The following is an 18,587-nucleotide window of genomic DNA, read 5'->3' on the forward strand; positions in this document are numbered from 1 at the left end:
AATCGGTTCTCCCTTTTCAAGCCATTGTTTTGATTGTTTTTTTTTTGTTTCGAATATGAAGTGATGAACCAACCTTTCATCTATGCTTATGAAACGGCGCAAAATTCAGCTTTATTTCTGTGGAACATTGCTAATCACTCGATGCTGCTTTTGTATTGTGAGCAAAGGCGGCACCATCTTGTGCATAGCTTTCTCATGTCCAAAGTTTCAGTTAATATGCGAAGCACTTTTTGATATACCTTTTATATCTACTAGCTCGCGTACTTTTAGTCTACGATCATCCAGTACCGCTTTGTGGATGTTCTTCAACATTTCTAGAGTCGTAACCTCATTTGGTCGACCATTGCGGTTCCGTTCTTTGCTTACAGCTTCGTTTAAACTCTGCTACCGAATATTTTACTGTTGATAATTAAGAAGCCGTCTTACCCAGATTAGAATCTGGTACAGCTTCAATATTTGTTTGGGCTAATGCCTTTTAAATAAAAGAATTGTATTACATAACGATGATGAATTTTTTGATGGCTGCCAAACAAATACTAACCAACGTGGTGTCTTCAAACTCGAAATATATACTGTATAGATTGTGCACTTTCTAATACAGTATATTTCTCAAGCAACTACCGCCATCTCTAGATCAGACCACTGGATACCGGCTTACTAACCGACAAAGATTTAGGGATCGAAGATGGCGGTGGTTTTGTGGAAAACGTTTTAGTTCATCAACAGCAGGATGAAAGAAATGATTGTAATTGATAAACCAGAGATTTACCGCCTGTCATCACAAAAAAATTACTAGTGAACATATCCAACGCAGAGTCAAAGAATTTTTCCTTCGGGTGACTTCTTCATTGATGATATTTGATGCATGCTGATTAAGAAGACATCGAGATACGCGTTGTTTAAAAATTGTCCCGACCAAAAAGTTTCTATCGACGATAGAAGGTACTTATTCTCAATGAGTACAGTGATCTACCAGGAAAAAGGTATAAAAATGAACTTGTATTTAATTCCAAGTTTAGGGATCGTTTTATGAAAATGCCTCGTTTTTTACACTCTACTGATCATTTGAAAACAAGGTTTATCTAAATAGACCAGACAATATTGTTAATTTAAAAGTTTAGATTACTATCTTATGGGGTTATTCAAAATCTAAGGTATATTTTGATGGACTAGAGAATATTTATGATTTGGAATTTAGGATAACAGAAGAAATTAACAAAATATCCAAAATCGCCTCGCTTATTATCCAGAAGTTAATGGTGATCATTTTTAACATTTCATTTAATTTTAATTCAATTTTAAATATCATTAATATTAATTAATACATCCTAAAAAGCAATTACATCAGTTATGATGGCACCAAAATCAAAAAACTTTGTATTGATGACTAGAGGATTAAAATCCCTTTCCAACAAGGTTCCGCACGACCCCCTTTCTCATTTAAAATTTTCGTGGGGGTTCATAAAAAGAAGACCTAGTGTTAATATTAAATAATTTAACTCGAATATGATTCGAAATATCTTTTACATACATTTATTTCCTTGTTGACGTAACGAATGAAATATGGATTTTCGTCTTGGTCTGAATATTTGTCGTAATTTCACTTCAAGCACATACACCCTCATTTGACATTCCGTTGGTTGTAAACATTTTCGTATTGTGAAAGCATTCTCCCGTTGCGCTATTCGAGCACAAAATTTCTCTGGAAGGCTACAGAAGTTTAGAATTTTCATTTAAAACAATTTAAAATGAACAAAAGCGACGAAAGAATCATTTTACAAGATGTTAGGGTGAAGATTTATAATATTTTCCAAAGCAACACTTTTTGCTACACGTTAGATGAAATAGGAAAAGTAAATGTCTGTTTCTATTCTAAACATAAAACAATATTCTTCAAGGAATATTCAAGTTTTTATGTTTTTGTTCAATAAAACGAGATTATTTTAGTAATAAAATATTATTTTGTGGATTTCAATAGTGGAATATCCTCAGGTTTCCTCAATTTTTCTTCGTAAAAGACATAGTTTCTGCTTGATAGTTCCAATAACTGTTTTTTGCATCCTTAACTTAATTTTGGTACTTCAGTTTTATCTCTAATAAATCTCCAAGTTGCAAACAATCTTTTCTCTTTTCGATTTTATCATTCTGTTTATTTACAATTGAAGCTTTTCACTTTGTCAAAATTGTATTTTTTTGTCTTTATACATTTCGTTTTTATGCTTATCATATACCGGATGTCCGATACTACTTTGTTTTACCGCCATTTTGGTAAACATTAGTATTGACAGTTCATATTTGGCAGTCGTGAAGTAGAGATGTGGCAACGTGTTTTAAATGTTGAAACATTTTATCAAAATCAATCAACGATTACTGTGACTATAAGAAAGTTACGTGAAATGTTTGGGAGAAACAACTTGCCGACAAGACGCACTATTTATCGTGTAGTGAATGATTTCATAGAAAACTGATGGGCCCAAGCATGGACCACAACGTACTACAATATCGGCTAAAAACATCACTGCTTTTCAAAAATGTTTTCAAAACAATCCATCAACTTCAATTCGACGTCGTGCTCAGGAGCTTGATCTACAAAGAATAACTAATACTAGAAGCACCATCTATGTGTCAACCCACGAACGATTCAGCACACATAATATATGCATAAACTTGTATAAAATGTTTGTTGTAGAACAAATATTAGTATGGGAATAGTTTTATACAGTGTTAATCTATTATCCCCATCAATTTGACATATTTTTATGAATAAATAAATATTTCACAATATACTCACCGTTGTAATTATTGGAAACTATTCCACTTACTTTCCCTGCAACTCTACCACCTACAGGCATATTAAAAACTTGCCCTTAGTGTGATTAGATCACTTGTAAACTCCTTTATAGGGACACTTAGTGATTCTGAAACTAAATAAAACGATATCAAGTTTCCACAAATACCATAATTTTACGAGGTACCATAAGTACGAGGGTGGTTCAAATATAAACCGGAATTTTTGAAAAAACGCGCGAAACAACAAAATTCAGTTCAGATAAGTGCAAAGATTTCTGAATTTTGAGCAGAAATTCACACGCTGGGAAGTTTGCACTCGTCTCCTGCAATGATATGAAAAGGAAGAAGAAAATGAATTGCAAAGAATATTCACTAATACGAGAATTGGGTTCACTACTATATTCCGGAGAGTAAAGGCGCGTGTTTGGAGTGGACCCTGTACAATGTAAGAGAAATTCAAAACTGAAGATCTGTTGCAGCTAAAGCATTCGAATAGTTTAAAAAATTCTGGAAAATTGTTTATTTCTCTCATATTCATTGATATGATAGTGAATCAAAATACATTATTATTTTTAATTGTGATTTCGCTGTTATTTATTAGTTTCTTAGCAACTCACTGTACGCAGGGTTCCCAATTTAGGGATAGTCCCCTCAAATTTAGGGGAAAATATGTGGTATAGGATGTTTTTAGGGGTTTTTAAGTATAGTGGCGCCATCTGTTATCGAATATTTGAACTTCATTCAGGACAACGATTGTTTGGGTTACATTTCCAAGAGCGTTGCTAGCAATTGTAGCATGTGTAGTAGTGGCGCGAAATTTAAAATTCCAATTTCAATAAAGTGTTAAATTTAATTTGTTGCTATAATAAAGTTATTAAATTTTGTGTATTTATACGTCATTAGCTAACTTATATTTTGGAGTTAAAGCGACATAATTTTAGTTATCCAAATTAGTTCTCAAAACATTAAAAAATCATACTACTCAGAAATCTCAACTCCCCAAAATTATGTAATGGAACTAGAATGATCGTAAAACAGCTATCGAATAATATCATTGAAGCTGAACTTATTTCTGGAAAGACCAAAGGACAGACAGTATTTATACCTAGAATACCTCTGATCTCTTCGGAATTGCCATTTCAATTTAAAAGACTGCAGTTTCTAATAAAATTAGCCTTTAGTTTTACAATTAACAAAGCGCAAGGACAAACTTTAAAATATTGTGGCATTAACCTCAAAAAATCCTGCTTCTCTCACGGTCAGCTATATGTGGCTTGCTCAAGAGTAGGAAATCCAAAAAATTTATGTATATATACTCCGGACAATAAAATGAAAAATGTTGTTTATAAACAAGTATTGTAAATAATGAGAAAACGTTTTCAATAAACTTTTTTTATCATATCAACTCCCGGGCGAAGTCGGGTTTTTTAGCTAGTATATATATATATATATATATATATATATATATATATATATATATATATATATATATTCAAATATCGATATATAACATGTTACGTACATAATGTCGATTGAAATTCTCTATAAGTTTAACGTGTTGGACTTTATCAAATGTCTTCTGGAAATCAATGAAACAGACATATACATTTTTGTTGTATTTTCTGCACTTCTGTGGTGGTATTGTGATAGCGAATAATGTTTGTAATTCTTCTCTAAAGCTGCGTTTCATCTAGTTGTTCCTCACATTTTTTGATATAATCTCTGCTTTAGTGATTAGTACTTTTAGTGTGTGGCGCATCAAGCTGATCATCCAATATTCGTCACAGGACCTGGGGTTGGTTGACTATTAAGCCAGTTTTTGGAATTTCCCCCGTTTTGTAGATTTTGTTGAACAATTTTGTAAGAGTCAAGTCAAGTTCCTATCGTCCAAAGCCTTCAAGCCAAGTGCGGATCCAGGGGGGTCATGGGGGTCATGACTCACCCTAAATCCTGATTAATTTAGTTTTTTGTTTCAAAGCCGATGAGAACTTGAGTTTTAAAGTAAATTGTCAGATCTTTGGGGGATGGCCCGTCCTAATACCAATCACTCCCTTTGTCAATACCCTGGATCTGCCCTTGCTTCATGCATTCTATTGGAATGTTGTCAGATCCGGTTGATTTTCTGGTTTACGAGATTTTTGTGGCATGCTCCACTTATTTAATTATCTATTCTATAAATATTTTGGGGGTATCCCAAGTAATTGTGGGGATTTAGGGGGTTTTTATTGGGGTTATAGGAAAATAAATTTTTTAAAGTTGGGAATACTGGCTGTACGTTAGGTTAAAACCATAGACTACGATGTATATTTGATTATTTAATAAACAATGTGAAAATCATTTATAGGATATCCTCTATATATAATATTTCTTTTATAAGGTGAACAAATTCGAGTAAAAACACAAATTTGTTACAGTGAATGAACCATTGAAGAAGTTCAAGTAAGATACAATCAGGTGTAAATTAATTTTAATCCTTCAAGCTTAGAAGCTTCATTATCTTTGACAGATGAATCACCAAATGATTTATCACATTTTTGAATCGGTTAATGAAGCGGTACGTTTCAAATATACCTTGTGAGGCATTTAGACAAAAATATGTAAAATACGAGATGAATAATATGTTATAGACATTGTAAATTCATGCATAGTAACCTTATAAATGTAAAGTTATTTTATTGTACGAGTAGAAAATTACCAGAAGGTTTGCAGCTTATTTAATACAAGAAACTATTTGTGGTTTTTGAACACATATACAAATGAACTACTCTAAATTATTTTGGAAATAATTTGAATACAAATTATCAATTACCAAAGGGTTACAGGAATGGAAATGGTGATAAATCAGGCAATAAATTCTGCAAGACAAAATCAAGAAAAGTAGTAATTTGATATTTGAAGACTGGAGAAAATTTTATCTCGACAACAAGATTTCTTGCCAAGAAAACAATAAAAAAGATGAAACTTATTTATTTGTGGGAAACATAAGATATACAATGCGGTCTATATATATGGAATAAATTCAGTTTGAGCGTTATTATATACTATGTGAAAAAAACCTCGAACAAGTCAAAAAGTTTCGTGAAACTGGACATGTGAGAAATATCAAAAAACCGGGTAGAAATGTTCAATTTACTGATGAAAAAAATACGCATAAGACAACTCGAGAACTATCCGCCTACGCCTATGTAAGTAAATCATCTATTTTGAGAGTTTTTTATAAAGAAAAAAACCCTTACAAAGTTCATTTGGTTCAGGAGTTGAATGAAGATGATCCTGATAGAAGGCTACGAATTGATGATGGACAGAACGATCGCAGATTTGCAGTTCATAAAAAATAGTTTTTTCTGATGAAGCAACGTTTTATTTAAACGAAACGATTAACCATCAATTATTAGATATTAGAGCAAAGAAAATCCTTACTGGATATGCAAGGCACATACTCAATATCCTTAAAAAAGTGAACGATTGGGCTGGTATCAATGAAATTATTGGCCCTTATTTTGTTGAAGGTACAGTTAATGATGAGGTTTATCTAGACTTTTTAATTAACTTCGTATATTACAAAGCCTTTTCTTGATGTTAATCGTCCAAATGAGATAGATATTTTCATTATCAACAATACTGAGCTAGGTTTTTTCCAATAGGTGTATTGGAACGACGTGGAACGATCGAATAGCCGGCTAAATCCCCCGATTTGACTCCTCTAGATTACTACTTACGAGGTTATAGGTATATTTTGATAGACCAGAGAATATTGATAATTTGAAAGCAAGGATAATGGAAAAAATTAACAAAATAACCCCTGAATTGGTACAAAATTAGGAGAATTCCAAAATCACCTCGGTTATTATCAAGAAGTGAATGGTGGTCGTTTTGAACATTCTTCACATATACACCGCACTGTATAAATGATAATCTTATTGAAACTAGATGTTGAATAAAAAAACTCAGCATATTTCCAGCTCGAAATTCATAAGCCATGAATTAAGACACATAAAACTACTTACGGAGTCAACGTCTAGCAGATTTCTTAACTTGTTATAGCTGCTCTTCAAAATAGCTGGCGTTTCGAGATAATCCTCAGCTTTTCGATAATGACGGGTAGATATTTTCGTATTTTCTCAACCATTCAAGTATATTCCCAGAAATGTCTGATCTAGGTTCAACTTTTCAATATTTCTCAATTCCATTCTTCCAAGATTCTTACTTATCATTATTACCTTTTTTAAGTAGGTAAGTAACATCTAAATCAAACTGGTTATCTTCTTTTTCAAGACTTAGTGTTGGGCTGGTATTGGATCCTGTAGATAATTCTCGAAATTATTGTAAGTAGTTAGCTTCAAATATTTCTTCAAACTTTTGAACTGATTCTAATTGTAAAAGCTTTTCCTATGAAGAAGAGGATAATGATTGGACTTGATGTCAAAGATCCAGAGTAATAACCATATGTTATAGATTTTTAGTATTTCATCTCTCGCAGCTTGAATGCAGTGACTTATTTGGTCATCGATAGCGTTTCTATCAACTGTATTATCTCGTTGTTGAGTCCATATTTCTTCTGTGTCTTGAACTTAGTTTATATTATGAGAACAATACTTTCCCTTTCGAGTATTGAAGAGAGTGTTTGGATGCTTCTCAGATACTAGAAAATCTATTCTTTATCTGTAAATATAGTTGAAGCATTTTTCACACTTGCTCCGTGCTAGCATCTCGAAAGTTGGATGACATCTTGTAGTCACATCTAGTTTTGACGTAGCCATCTTAAGTTTACGTTCTCGCAAGCACTGTTGAGTTTAAGTTGCATTAGCTCTGAGTTTTTTTATTTTCTTTACAAAGTATCTAATTTCAAATCTAAATTAGTATCGTTTATATCATTTTCTGATCTAATGTCATTTTCATAATACTCCAATTCCTTTTCGATGTCTCATCTGCTTTGATTTGGTTCAAAAAATTTGATAAAAACCTGGACAGCTAAGTTTAGAATATGTGGATCAAGAGATAAAGTTTCCAAAGAACGTATCATTGTAAAGATCACCTCAAAGAGAATGTTGTCTACAGATGCACCTGTATGGCTTTCCGTGGCAGGCATGATATTTAAAACAATTAACTGTAATATTCCAGTTTTTGTGACTTATAATGCCACAGTGAAAACTTGAGGTTTTGGTTGTCTGGCCGTTATCTTTTGCGACACGAATGCTATAGAAAACACAGAAAAACCATCTTCTAGATTGAAGATTGTTATTTTTGTGTGAATGAATCTGCAAGGTGCAAAACTCGCAAACAAGATTATATCATCATATTGAAATCAGCTCTCGAAGACCTCAACCACAAGACGAACACCATCCAATTCTTACAGCGTCTTTGGACGAATAAAATGAAGATGTTACGGAAAATCACGTCCCCATAAATCCTGACTTCGTTCTTCTCAACTTATCTGAACCCCATTCAGCACTCAGTTTGATTAAAAAAATTTAACGACTTATCTAGATACATACATGTATCGAAAGCACAAGCAGAACTTCTTAGCTCGCGTCTTAAGCAATGACATCTCTTGCAAGTACAATATTTCAGTATTAACGGCGATTTGGTTTATTTTAATAATATCAATGCTTTATTTGAAGCTTCTGGTATTGATCACGACTCACAAATATGAAAATTATTCAGCAAAAATTACTATAAAAGCAGTACTGTTCCCATGAATCATTTAGTTTTTTTTAAAGAATCTTGAGGTTTGTACTTGAGAAGGTGAAGATTTGCGTAAATTTGAAAATTATTGCTATACTTTTAGGCATTCAACAAGGCTACATTGGATACTGTTGTAAATACTTTTGTTTTTTGTGTCTTTGGAAAAGTCGCGATAAAGGAAAGTTTGGACACACAGGAAAAGTTTGACTTCAGGATCAGAAAATATACTCAATCCATCATTAGGTAAACAACGGATCATTATGGTTTGCATCTAGTATTAGAAATGAAGAAGACCAGTATTCTGAAGGTGTCGTCTTATTGATCTATCAGAGATATTTACATTTCGGACTTCTCGTAAAAAGGCTGTTGAGTTCGACACTTGTAATTGACCGATTTCTTAAAGAATTTAATTACAAAAAACGAGTTAAAACTGAAGGTCGTCCTTGTCCAGGCCTCCTAGAATATGAACTGGTCTCTCGAAATCCTTGCATCAATCTACCAATGGTTGTGTGGTGTACGCCAAACAGATTTGCCACTTCACGTTTACTTTGTCCCTGTCCAACTAACTTCTTTCAGCTGCACGTTCATTTAACTGCCTTACTATTCATTTTTTACTTAACTAGACTCGACTTTAACACATCTTGATTGACTTAAATTACTGCTGTCCCAAGTTGACAACAATAGAATGAGAAGAAACATTAAAATATGCATAAAATTAAAATTTACCATTTAAGATACTTAAACTTTTTGTGTTAGAAAAAAAGATAGAAACCTAAAAGATTAACATTTTAGGTTTTGACATTGAAATAAAGGGTGGTGCGTTATTTATGGCCACGAGTTTATATTCTGGACACTCACATTCAAATTTTTCGCCTCAATTTATTGACGTTAGTGATGGTGAACGTTTCCACCGAGATATATTAGACGTGGAACAGTGTTATCAAAGCCTGCTGTGCTAGCAGGCTATTGTTGGAAATTGAAAAGAGAACCCGAAGATCTCGATAATGAAAAAAAAATAATTCTGCTGTACACTTAAAATTAAAAAATGTATCAAACTGAATAAATTGTTAACTGAGCTGTAAGTCTCTATTTTGTTAACCACATAAATCCCTAGTTAATCAAGACATAGAATTATCACCACTGTGAAGTTTTTTTAGTGTCATCTTCAAATTAGTTTATTTCATTTCATGTGTTGCAAAATATTTTTTTGTTGACCAGTGTATTTTTTCACATCCAAAACCTTCAAAATAATAATCCTAATTATATATTAGTTTTATTTACCTATTACTTCCTAGCACTCGTTAATATTCACTTCATTTTTACCGTTAAGCACATCAAATTTTAATTCAGCAATCGAATTTCCCATTTTTAATTTCGAAATAAGTTACGACTTGGAATTTGTTTACTCAAAACGAGTTGTCTACTTCAGCTTGAAGTATAAAACGCACTGAATGTGCGCCATCGCTGTCAGATTCCAGAAACTGGAATCTGGATGAGCGATTCTCTCCAGGCGCCAATAGAAAGGACCTGGATGCAGGGATGTAACAACCCTCGAATAAAAGTTTATAATTTTTATATAATAATAACACAAATAAATTTGTCTTTTAATTTATAATTATTGATAGTTATACGAGAGTTTGTAAGAATTTGACACGACTCGCAAATAAAAAACAAGCTGCTAATTCTGAATCTGTTGCATGACGTTTTTTTATTAATATTGAGCTACTCAGATGAGGATACAACTAGGAAAGAGCAGAATATAACAACATGCCGTAACAACCAAGAAAAAAGGAGAAATTACATAAAAGATATCACAGCAAATTCTATCGTCAATTAAAGCTAAAGTATCTGTACTTTTAAAAACTATTTAATTTTCTGAGATAATAAGAAAGGTATTTTTCCAATAATTATAATCAAGGCCTTTCGAAGAAGCATAAAATGATAATAATAGATTTCCAGGACATCACTTCATAGTTTTCAAATTAATATTCTTTTAAAAAGTTATAAAAACATTTTAGAATGAAACATTTTTTTTTCTTCTGCTTATTTCATTAACAAATCCGTTCTGATCGTTGGTTTTTCTTATTTAGTTTACTGCGTTTCTAAACAGATTAACAGATGACTTCTACTCTAGCGTAGTTTGTGCAGCCATGAAGGCTGCTTTCTTTCTGGCCCCCTTGCATTGGACAATCAACTACAAAGAACGATATTTTTCATGTCGTATGTGGCCAAAATACTTCAGCTTTCGTATTTCTTATTATGAAGATGACTTCCTTCTCTTTCCCTTCTCTCTGCACAACTTCCATGTTGGTGATGTCCTCCAGAATATTGTCAATAGTCAATATACGAGGTATGGCCATTGAATAACGAGACTGGCACCTTTCCATACTTTTTTCCATTGAACGAAGCAGTTCTGGAAGTCTTCTTTAGTAATGACCTTTAGGAGCTCTGTCATTTTTTGGTTTACCGCTTCCATCGACTCAAATCAGGTCCTATTCGAAGCAGATCTTTTTCTAACCTTTCTAGCCTTTCAAGGAAATCTGAGTAGACCCGTTGACGTAAGAGCTTTTGGTCCGGAATCAGATTTTTGGCACCAGCTTCGCACAGACTTTTGTCATGTGTAATTCCTTGTGTAATATTTTTCTAACCGTTTGATTATCGGTGTTTACAGCCTCAGCAATCATCCGATGCTCATTCGACGAGCAAATTAGTTGATTTTGGTCAGGACCTGGGCGCTGGTCATCTTCAGTGCTCTCTCAGCATTCGCGGGATAGAGGATTGTACCCACAGGCTTCCTGCAACAATTTATAACACTCAGTCGGAGTTATTTTCAATTTAACGATAAATTTGAGATTGATACGTTGCTCGTTTCAAACAGCTACTGCACAAATACTATAATAGTAACGGAAACGTGTTTTTGGGGGGTGCAGAGACAAGATATCTAGATACCCAACGCGTTACTTGTTTTTTACCCCACCTGTTTAGGGCGTCCTCTAGGCGCGTAGTCTCGTTATTCAATAGCCAGACCTCGTATCCACATTTCGAAAGATTTCATTTTTTTTTTTTTAAGTAGCCTCAGTTGTGTTCCAAGTCTCTACACCAAGAAAACAGAAAATATGTAGCACCTGACTGGTCTAATATAATAATAGTAATAGTTTAATTGTAAGGAAATATTTTGGTAACTATCTAGATTAGGTTACACCCCTCCAATTTCGTTAAAATTCTAGTATGTTATGGAGAAAATTATACTGAAAAATTTGATGTATATATGTAGGGTGCGGAAATCCTCCCTTCACATAGTTTTTCAACTTTGAATTTTCAGAAAAAGAAAAATAATTTATACATCATAGTTTAGCTTCGCATCTCTAACCTAAACACTAATTTTAACTAAGAATATTGATAGAATATGAATGAATAAACAGCAATACACAAAAATTCATATAATTTTATCTTTTTCATGGTCAAACACGAATAAAAAAAACAAATATTGATAGATTTACTAACGATAGTCATATGTAAACAAACTAGACTAAATTCTCTGCAAATTTTATGATGTCATCACTAGGTAATGAAGAAATGCAAAGCGAAACTATGATGTATAAATTATTTTTCTTTTTCTGGAACTTTAAAGTTGACAAACTATGTGAAGGAATGATTTCCGCGCCCTACATATATACATCAAATGTTTCAGCATAATTTTCTCTATATAGTTTTTTCATGCTGTTGAACGTAATTCTAGATCTTTCTGTGTGTGTGTAAGTTTTTACCCGATCTATGTCTTGACCGTTTATCATTAGACGCCATGGAGGATGTCGACTTTTGCTAATAATCATAAGTTTTGTTTCTGATCCTTACGTTTAATTCTTTGAATAATTCTTTCAATTCGCTTTAAATAAGTTTATTATGAAAACCATTATATTAATAAAGTTAAGCACCATATGTATGACACAATTCACATAATAAAATATGAATTAATTAAAATATTCTAATAATTGATTTCGAGGATTACCTAGTTTTTACAAACGCAACAGATGGTGTTGATGACACCGCTGTAGAAGTAAATATTGACGTTTGTTATTGCGAACCCAGTGGTGAATTAAGAATTGACTAAGAGAGTTGTTGTTATTGAACGTTCAAATGAAGCAAGCTCGGAAGAGCTTTTGACGTGGTAGTATCGGTAAAACAGCTCTCTTTTGTATTGAGTCGAGCATCCTCTGGGTACGCTTTGGTCTTAAAGTTTTTGTAAAGCTGATTCGGCTAAATCAACTACGTGACTATTGATTTGGCTTTATTTCCAGACTGTACTAAATCCTGAGCTGTAGCGCCATCCATCCTAGTAAAAGCAGCAGCCTGGGTCTGTGCTGCTATAAACTCAATCAGATTGCTTCCAGCTCACTCCATAATGTTCTCAAGATCGGTATTGTGCCTACGTATTCGGGTGTTGGCCGAGGATGTCGAGAAGATCAGCCAAAAACGGTTTACAATCCGAGAAACATGGATACAATGCACAGCATGATTAAAGAAGAACGGTATATGACTTAGAGCTTATAGAGGCGTTTATTTGGATATCGTACACTGCAATACACTCAATTTTGTATAAATATCTAGGCTTAAAAATCTTCTAGATGAATTTAGCATAAATCGCGTCAAACAACTGATTATTTCAAGGATAAAAACAAGGAATTAATGTTTGTTTACCGATATTCAAACGATTTATCATCTAATGACTATTTCCTTGTTTACCACCAAATTAAAGACGCGCGATTAGCTATCTCCATTACCTCAAGAATCTGTTCAAGATTTTCAAAACTATGTTCCTACGTTATCAGCTTCAGAGTGGAAAAAATTGGCTTCAACGTATTCAAAATGTCAATATATCTTAAGGGCAAATATCTGTGTGCTTTTGATTTACTTAGACATACATGATTTTTTGATTTAACTGATAATATTGATAATATTCATTAACTGGTAAAAAAAATCTTGATCAGTACAGTATAAGTAACAATCCGGAGCGCTGAATCAAAATTATGGTGAAATGTTTTCGTTAATCCTTTGTCTTCCGAACAACAGCAACATTTAAGAGTGGACAGCATTAGAAGACGAACCACGAACTGGCTGATCGTCTACTGTGGTTACCAATGAGAGAATTTTTGACCAAAGATCTTTGACGAAACAGATAATACTATAGAGATTCGATCTAAAGCAACCAAGACAATTCTTGAAGTTCACCAAACAATGTTCAAGATGGATTTGAACAAATTTATGATTGTAAAATTTTATACCAGCCGTAGCATAACGCTTATGTAGTGTTGTTTGCGTTCTTCTCGATAAGCTATTTCCAGTAAGTTACAACTGGCAATTCTAACATTGTAGCTGACTAAAAGGTGAAGAATTGAGAAGTCTTCATATCATTATCTTTAAAATATTAATCCAGGATAGATATATCGGCTATTACTTCATAATTTTTAAAACACAATATTTTAAAGTAGTATCGGATTTTACCAAGAGTCTGATATTGATTTTTTATCAATAAATCTAGCCTCAATAAAGTTATGTTCAATATTGGTACGAACCGTGTAACTATCGCCCTCTATGATAAACACACATAAAACCTAATTCATGAGAATATATTAACTTCTGTAACAAATTCGTATTAAATTTCATCACATTGTTGCCAGTAGTTTCTGTTTTAAACTGCTGATAAAAACTATTTTTCTCAAACTACCTTTATCTTGAATACAAAAAGCAAACCCAAGTTATTTTTCAGTTCTATCTATCTTAAAGACAAAATAACCTCTTCTTGAAGCACCCTGTACTCTACTACAACTCCCGAAGTTTGTGATTCATTACATTACTGCCCGTTGATTATTATACTATTTTCCCACAGTGAAGTATCTTTCTCAATAGTCATTTTTCTGTTAAACCTACCTCGTATTTTGAAAGTTCTGCCCTGTGTTCAGTTTGACAAATTTCATCGGTACAAATAGTCGCAGTGGTATTTAAGACTCATCTTCTACTACATCATAATTTAACTCGTCGCGAAATTTTGAATGTAATGTGTTTCAGCTCACTCAAGTTTTTATTCTACTACACGATGATCATCTACTTTCCTGAAAAGTTTCATTTGGAAGTTTCCCTACGAGCTCCGGAAAATTTTAAACTTTTTATCATCAAAATTAAACGTAATTAATCTAAAACTAGGGCCCACAACTTTCTACTAAGGTAATAAACCATACAGATTACCCGGAAATAAACTGGTTTAAATCCATTTTCAATCTTCAGGATGGCGCCAAGCGTTGAAAAGTTTGAAATTAGATTATTTTTTAACCGAAAGATATCCCACGAAATGTGAAAGTTTGTATGTAGTTTAATAATTAGATTTCAATTATAAAAAGTTACCAAAAAAGCTAGAAAAAGTTTTATGTTGATGTATATAACAAGTGGGCCGATTCCGTAGACTAGCACGAAAAAAATCTTTTTCCATAGAATTCGATTTTATTAAGCTACCTTCGAAGACTTCGGTTTCAACGGCGTAAAATTTCTGTCGAAAGACCATTCTTTGGAGGTCTTGGAACAGAAAAAATCACTGGGAGGTAGATCTGGAATATACGGTGTATAGGAGAGCAGCTGGAAGCTGAATTCATGCAATTTGATTATTGTTTCCATTTAATTTGTACCTTGATGAATCAGTAATATCCTCTTCTTCAAATGAGGTCGTTTTTCCGCCATTTTGTCCTTAAAACGTTCCAAAATAACACTACATAATAGTCGCTGTTTATGGTTTTCCAATCGATGAATATTATACCATAAGCATTGCAAATTCTGATGCCATAACCTTTCCAGTAGACTTTCCACCGAATTTGGTGTAAAATAATAAAACCATGTTTCATCCATTTTCACAAAAATTTGAGTTTATTATGATTCAACTACTCCAAACACATCTCGGAATCCTAAATTCTTTGATGGTTTTGATCGCCTGTGATTTTTATATGTTCAAATCGTTTCTTTGATATCTTGAGAATCTCAATCAGCTTCACTCCATTCTCTAATCGAAATTTTGTGGACTTTTTTGGTATTTCGCCTTGTTTAAACTGAGCAAACCACGATTGTTTTTCTTGTGACAAAATCCTAATGATGTTTATCAAGTCAAACCTTGGCTTCAACAGTATTTTTTGCCAAAAAAGGTTTATCAATACACGATATTCCTCGATACTCTATTGTGGTCAGATTTTATACTTTTACTGGCACAACCCCTAAGCTCTATACTCTATATCTGTTTGTAGAAGTAGTTTGTTGTGTATGAAAAACTTCTTATGAACTTTTCAATCTAGAGTCAAATTGTATCCCCAAGACTCTGCCTTGTTAATATGAAGATTTGAGCACTGTTTTTTTATTATTAAGATATTTTGATTTCTTTTATTCTTGAAGTTTACATGATCATATCTATTTTCGTTGACAGTAACTTAATAGTGACTTTGTGGCCACCTAACCTAGTCCAAACTCGGCTCATTTAGCATTTGTTTTTATCGTAATAATACTCATAAAATCGTTATTTAGTTTCTCAAATATTCAATCAAAAACCTTCCAAAACACAGTGGTTTTTTTAACTAAAAAAAATACGAAAATAATTTATTTTCCATCAAGCGACTTTACTTTAGTTCAACGTGATACGCCATCTATTAGTCCAAGTGTTAATCGGAACTATGGATGTTTTTAATTACATATTCGCTTTTTCAGGGTCTTTTCCAGAAGTACCTATCCTGACCTAGAGATAGCGGTAGTTGCTTAAAAAATACCACTGTATCTACAAAGCATATGTTTGAAGACGCCATGTTGCTTAGGATATGTTTGGCAGCCATTAATAGTGAACTTTTTTAGTGAATTTGTAAACATTGTGAAAAAATTGGTCATCGTTATGTGGCACGACTCCAGGCAAGGTAATTGCGTCGCTTTTTGGGATGCGCGTGGTATAATTACCAACGACTATCTTGAAAAAGGAAATACTATCAACGGTGAGTATTATAAGAACTTATTGCAACGTTTAAGCGAAGAAATCAAGCAAAAACGGCCGCATTTGGCTAAGAAGAAACTGTTCATCAAGATAAAGCAACAGGTCAAAAATCCGCTATGGCAATGGACAAAATTGATAAATTAAAGTTTGAATTGCTACATCATGCACCCTATTCGCCTGATTTGGCCTCCTTGGATTATTTTTTGTTCCCAGACTTGAAGAAATGGCTCGGTGGCGAAGATTTTCCAACAATGTAAAGGTAATTTGGAGGAGCTTGACGATTCTTATAATAAAAATAGTATCGAACTTATGGAACATCGCTGGGAAAAGTGTATGGAGCTAAAAGGAGATTACTGAGTAGGAATTTCTGGAACCGTTGATAATATTCATACTGTATACACCACTAACCACGACGAGACTAAAGACTGATTACACCACCACTAAATCAACACTCACAATTACACTGTCTGATGCGCGTTTTGATAAGTTATCGTCTTCAGATATTGAAGGTGAACTGTTCACCTACAGGGTGCTCAGTATAAAAAGAGGGACCATTTTAATAAAAGATTCTAGTAATTCTTAATATTAAAGTAGTGGTAACTTACATAACTTGTAATTTATACTTTTATTCCAAATATTATCAAATATCTGGGCCACCTCTAGGAAAGTAATAGAGCACACCCTGTTTTTGTTCAAGTGCTTTTCGATTACGTATGTAACTTTCTCGAGAAGCAAATTATTGAAATTTGAGGACGTTTAATTCATCTATTATATGTTTCAGTCTTTTAAAAAGTAATTTTTTGTACAATTCCGAAAAAGCACGCTTTTCACATTTGAAACTAAATATATTTCATTTCTTCAAGTTTAATTCTACTGAATACGATTCTTTTCCACTAAATTTGACTATTCTTGTCTCGACTACGAAAAAATATTTCACAATAAACTATAATAGTCTACAATGAAACTTTTGCTTGTCTGACTGTAAAAAATTCTGTCAGTTTTTGCTTTCAGCTCAAATTATCCCGCGTCGTTATTATTAAAATGAATTTGGTTTCTACTAAACAACAATCGAAATATTTTATTTATCGAAAGTGAAAGCATGCAAGTATATTTAGTATGAATAAATTAACGATCGGGCCTTAATATCGTTGATACATATTCAAAGTAAAACCGTCGCGTCGTTACGTCGAAGCCTTTGGCGTCAAAATGTCCAATGCCTGTCCTACATAAAACCATGCCAATATGGCTACAACTCAATTTAGTTAGGTATAAAAATATTTGTCGAGTGTTTTTTTGAAAAAATACTTTAATCACAATAAACGACTTTCAATTTCAACAGAAACATAACTTGACGAACAAATCAATACTATACAAAACGATAAAAACAAATCAAATGATCTCTAACTCTATTGCTATGAACATATATGTAGTTGAAGAGACAAATTTAAGTTTTCAATATTTGGAAGTTCTTAAATTTCACTTTCAAACTATCAAGAATTATTTATTAGATAAAGTAGAACTGTCCAAAGGGTTCGTAGAGAGTTTTGACATTAATAAATGTGAGCTACTTTCAGAAATTTAGTTGAAAGTGGTCATAGATATGGTAAAAACGAACGTGATTAATCATTAGTGATGTCTTCTACTAATATTTAATATATTCTACTAATATCTTACACGATGGATACTCTCATTTAACAACTGAACTTGAGTAAAATAATTGAGTCAATCCTGTTCGGCAGCGCCAGAAATGTTTAACTTTTAACATTGTAACGTACCATTCGAGTTGTTACGTTTTGAATATTCCTTCCTTCCAGTAGTCATTTCCGATTTATTTATTCTAACATTCGAGCTCTTGAAGAAATTAATTTGTTATCGACTTCCCACTCAATACGAGATATTCAATAAAACCTCGAAATGTTTTCTGAATCGTCCTCTATCTATCCACACTCAAGTCTTCAAATCAAAGCGAATTTTAGTGAATAGTAAAATTCCAATTATTAATTTTCTTTTGTTTTAATTAAATTTTGTATAATAGTTTCTCTCTAAATTCGTATTTTCTATTTATTTGAGGTACAGAACGAATAGAATAAAACAGATTCTT

At 32.9% G+C, this 18,587-nt stretch overlaps 1 protein-coding gene across 1 annotated transcript in view; it reads right to left on the bottom strand.

Annotated features, from left to right (window-relative positions):
- Positions 1-9,924, bottom strand: part of LOC130446416 (uncharacterized) — a 36,286-nt gene extending 26,362 nt beyond the window's left edge. Inside the window, exons 1-2 of the mRNA XM_056782669.1 lie at positions 9,757-9,924; positions 2,792-2,924 (exon numbers count right to left, since the gene is read on the bottom strand). Coding sequence (XP_056638647.1) covers positions 2,792-2,852 — 61 coding nt within the window. The 5' untranslated portion in view covers positions 2,853-2,924; positions 9,757-9,924. The remainder of the gene's footprint in view (positions 1-2,791; positions 2,925-9,756) is intronic.
- Between the last annotated feature and the right edge of the window lie 8,663 nt (positions 9,925-18,587).

The sequence above is a fragment of the Diorhabda sublineata genome, chromosome 7, assembly GCF_026230105.1.
Source record: "Diorhabda sublineata isolate icDioSubl1.1 chromosome 7, icDioSubl1.1, whole genome shotgun sequence".
Classification (NCBI taxonomy): domain Eukaryota; kingdom Metazoa; phylum Arthropoda; class Insecta; order Coleoptera; family Chrysomelidae; genus Diorhabda; species Diorhabda sublineata.